Raw genomic sequence first — 4,252 nt, forward strand, 5'->3', positions numbered from 1 at the left:
CGAAATTGTCTCTGCAAAAGAGGAACAGTTTCTTGCAGGATGTGGGTCTGGTGTTCCAGACGAGAAGTGAAAGTCAAAAGGTTGACAGGAAACATCTGCCATGAAGACAGAGACAATGTTCCTTTTTAAACTGTGTTAAAAGTCACTGTGGTCTTGGAACCTATGCATATATTGTATCTGATGACGCATGAGGGGGTGTCATTAAATTCAAACCCTGATGGTATAAAATATCTGCCTATGCTTTGATTAGTCGCAGATCAGCGCTGTCTGCGAACGGAGCTGGTCCCCCCACGCGTGTATTTCATTAAAATCAATTGTTTGACCAAGCTCTTCTGGACCATGGTTGTTTGTACTCTCCTTCCTCAATTTTGAACCTTAACAACACACAATTGTAAACTCATAACAATAAAAAAAGAAGAACTAGAGCAGGTTGACAAAGTGGGGGGAAAAAAATGACGATCAAAAAAATCAAAGCAGCCTTTTATAATTAGAAGTGGTTGGAATAAACCACTCTAGTGGTCTACTCTATTCACTACAGCATACTTCGTGCCAGTGTGTGTGTCTAGTGCTTTGCTGAAAACAGTGCAAGTGTCTACACACACCAGGACATACTTACAGAGGTCCAGTACCACGTGTCAGAAGGACAGAAGAATCCAAAATGCACCATTTAGAACTCTCATGTGTCTCATGCCACTAATCTAAAGCCAACAAACACATCCATTCAGACACTGATCCAAATGTTCAGCACAAGCACATGCTGGCAGGTGACTCACTGATTATTTGTTGAAGCTCACAGCCATCTGGCATCTCGGTGAAGTTTCCATTAGATGGTGTGGAAAAATTTGGCGCAGATGGGACTGATTCAGTCTTATCTTTCACCTACCTTAAGATTATCCCTGCATGCTAAAATATTCAACAAAGTGTTCTTTGTTCCTCAGGGTCAAGCTTCAGTGTGACTGCAGTTTCCTGTACTGGCACCGAGCTGTGTTTCCCATCTATCTAGATGACGTATATGACAACGCCGTAGACGCAGCACGAATACATGTAAGCAGACAGACCTGTGATGAACATGACACAGTGAAACTCTGAAACATTGTGGTGTAACTCAAAAACAGTTGAGGAAATCTCTAGAAAATGTACAAAGACACTTTACACGTCCTTGACCCTCAACTACAGCAACATCTGCTTTCATTACACCTTTATAAGGGCTGTTTATCACACAGGACTGAGTGCAGTGTTCCCTGGGTCAGATTGACCCTGGCAAAACACATTATTCTTTCCCCGCTAATTTCTTAACTCACACTTGTTGAGTAGAGTACACACATACCAGCAGAAAGTAAGAGGTGTAACCATACACAAGATAGAAATGTATGAGTAATAGGTTACATATTGCTTCACATCATATTCACTACACAATACTTTGTGCCAGTGTGTGTATTTTTTGTCTTTATTTTAGTGAGGTTTTGAGTGTTATCTCATTTTTGGCTATTCTGCTGTTCTGTCCATCTGCACGGTGATTGGCGTGAGCAGTACATGTTCAGTGCACTAAGGGACAGTGTGCTGTCTATGATGCACTCCAAACACATGGAGTCATGTGACCAGCTGCTGGAGAGCTACGACAAGGAGATCATGGACGTGTTCAAGGAGGTGAGAGCGTGCTCTGAACAGGCTTCTTTCGTGGCTATTTTAAGGCTTTTATTTGTTAAGATTCTTTCTTCCTGTGTTGTAGCACCTGCTCGACAAGCTGTGTAAGGAGATTGAGAAGGACCTGCGTCTCTCTGTTCACACGCACCTGAAGCTTGATGACAGGAACCCTTTTAAAGTTGGCATGAAGGATCTGGCCCACTTCTTCTCCCTCAAGCCCATTCGATTCTTCAATCGTTTCATTCATATCAAAGGTGCAAAAGAACTTTTCATACGTCTGTGCCCTCAAACCATATTTGCTCCTGTTTTTTGCTTTTCGTTTTAGCCATGGGAAACGCTTAATGTTTTTTTGTGGGTGGGGACACTTTAAAGAATATATTTTTAGTCACCTGTATGGTTATTTGTGAAGACATCTGTTATTTTTCTAAAGTCATTTGAATTTTTAAAAAGTGTCCTATCATTTTTATTCTTTTCATTATTTTTTTAATGTAAGGTGTGCGTTTGATTTGCACTCTCAAATTTTTAATAGTACAGTGACTTCTTATGCACCAACAACATGAACTAAACTCTTGTCTTGTGCCATTCTGTGCTGTGGCACACACACGTTTTTTGCATTGCAGAAAAGCACAATACAAACATCCCTTTTTGCTCTCTGAAGGTTGCTGCTATTGCTTTCTGGTGACTTAGTCCCAAGTTATAGTAAATATAAAAAGGTCCTCCATAAGTGATTTGTTCTTTGCATGAATGTTTCTTTAACAGTAAACCGTTTACTGCAATACTGTAAGGTTTTTAATGTGCTACAGCCTATGTGACGCACTACCTGGACAAAACGTTCTACAACCTGACGACTGTCGCTCTGCATGACTGGGCCACCTACAGTGAGATGAGAAACCTTGCTACACAGCGCTATGGACTCACAATGACAGAGGCTCATCTGCCCAGCCAGACACTAGAGCAGGTCTGTTTGGTTACACCTCCTCCCTCATGAGCAGAGGTGGAGATTTACATAGACAAATTAACTAAATCCTCCTTGTGTTCTCACCAGGGTTTGGATGTTTTGGAGATCATGAGGAACATTCATGTTTTTGTCTCACGATACCTTTATAACCTCAACAACCAGGTCAGAGTCCATATGGATTTTTCTCCCATTGAATCGCAAAGTGTTGCTGCCTCTGCAGTTATAATTGTTTTTGTGACAGATCTTCATTGAGAAGGCAAGCAACAACAAGCACTTGAACACCATCAACATCCGTCACATCGCCAACTCCATCCGAACACACGGTACAGGAATCATGAACACCACTGTGAGTTTCCAGCAGAAAACAACAACATGTGTTTTGACATTCTCATATATGGATGTAAGGCCTGTTTTATATTTCCTCTATTCTTCCGTCAGGTGAATTTCACCTACCAGTTTCTGCAAAAGAAGTTTTACATCTTCAGTCAGTTTATGTACGACGAACACATCAAGTCCAGACTCATCAAAGACATACGTTTCTTCAGAGAAACAAAGGACCAGTCTGATCAGAAGGTGCAGTCTTCTCTGTCTTTCCATTTTCAGTCATTTTAAGTGAACAGAAGTTTGGCAGAGGGGGAAGACCCTGGAGCCAGGGAGTAAAAGTAGAGCTGTCATTGCTCGGGCTAAGCTGTCACAGTACCATATGTCTTGTCTTGTTGTTACAGTATCCGTTTGAGCGAGCAGAGAAGTTTAACCGTGGCATCAGGAAACTGGGCATCACTCCTGATGGACAGAGCTACCTGGACCAGTTTAGACAGCTGATCAGCCAGATCGGTGAGGATGCTTTTATTGGTTTCTGGTATTAAACATTAAACTGCAGTTGCATGCAAAGACAACACAATTTCACACTGTTCTTTCAGGTAACGCCATGGGCTATGTACGTATGATCCGTTCTGGAGGCCTTCATTGTTGCAGCAGCGCAATCAGGTATAATAAAAGGAATTTGAGTGAAAGTTTATATGGCGTCAGTTAGAAGGAATTACTGATATATTGTGTAAACGTGAGGTTAAATGTGATTTTACATCAGAAACATTTTTATCTTGCTATTGGAAACATTTTCTTTTTCATTATTGCTTCAGATTTGTCCCAGATCTGGAGGATATAGTCAACTTTGAGGAGCTGGTGAAAGAAGAGGGACTGTCAGAGGAGACCCAAAAGGCTGCTGGGTGAGTTATCTGTAAAAAGTCAGTCAGTCGCTTCTTGTGTGTCACTGTTTGCTGAGCAGGCCCTTTATTTTGGAAGGACGGTGCATCAATGAATTTTAAGTCATATGTCAGCTTCAGAGTGTAATCCAACAATCCTGCACCTAGCAGTTAGTGTTGTGTGCATTGCTGTTATTGTACCAGCAGGGGGCACCAAAGATAGGAAAAAGATAACTGAAGTGCTTCCCACATTGTTTTCAGTTTATCATTTAAATTCTAAAAGAAAAGGGAAAGTTTTAAAGAAAAGGTTTGATGTTGATAAATTACAACTCTAAATGATAGCAAAAGAGTATGATTGTTGGAGTGATATTTTATGATTGTCAATTGTACTTAGAAACATAATCGATTGCATAGTGATACAATGTCTGATCCTTAGTAGTCTGCAAAG

The 4,252-nt window shown here is 40.9% G+C and overlaps 1 protein-coding gene across 1 annotated transcript in view; it reads left to right on the forward strand.

The window, feature by feature from the left end:
- Positions 1-4,252, forward strand: part of washc4 (WASH complex subunit 4) — a 14,930-nt gene that overhangs the window by 9,105 nt on the left and 1,573 nt on the right. Inside the window, exons 18-27 of the mRNA XM_005734854.1 lie at positions 922-1,044; positions 1,531-1,647; positions 1,730-1,898; positions 2,448-2,602; positions 2,690-2,764; positions 2,844-2,948; positions 3,041-3,175; positions 3,328-3,436; positions 3,523-3,589; positions 3,742-3,828. Coding sequence (XP_005734911.1) covers positions 922-1,044; positions 1,531-1,647; positions 1,730-1,898; positions 2,448-2,602; positions 2,690-2,764; positions 2,844-2,948; positions 3,041-3,175; positions 3,328-3,436; positions 3,523-3,589; positions 3,742-3,828 — 1,142 coding nt within the window. The remainder of the gene's footprint in view (positions 1-921; positions 1,045-1,530; positions 1,648-1,729; positions 1,899-2,447; positions 2,603-2,689; positions 2,765-2,843; positions 2,949-3,040; positions 3,176-3,327; positions 3,437-3,522; positions 3,590-3,741; positions 3,829-4,252) is intronic.

The sequence above is a fragment of the Pundamilia nyererei genome, unplaced genomic scaffold (genome assembly GCF_000239375.1).
Source record: "Pundamilia nyererei isolate P.nyererei 1_Seehausen unplaced genomic scaffold, PunNye1.0 scaffold00060, whole genome shotgun sequence".
Lineage (NCBI taxonomy): Eukaryota > Metazoa > Chordata > Actinopteri > Cichliformes > Cichlidae > Pundamilia > Pundamilia nyererei.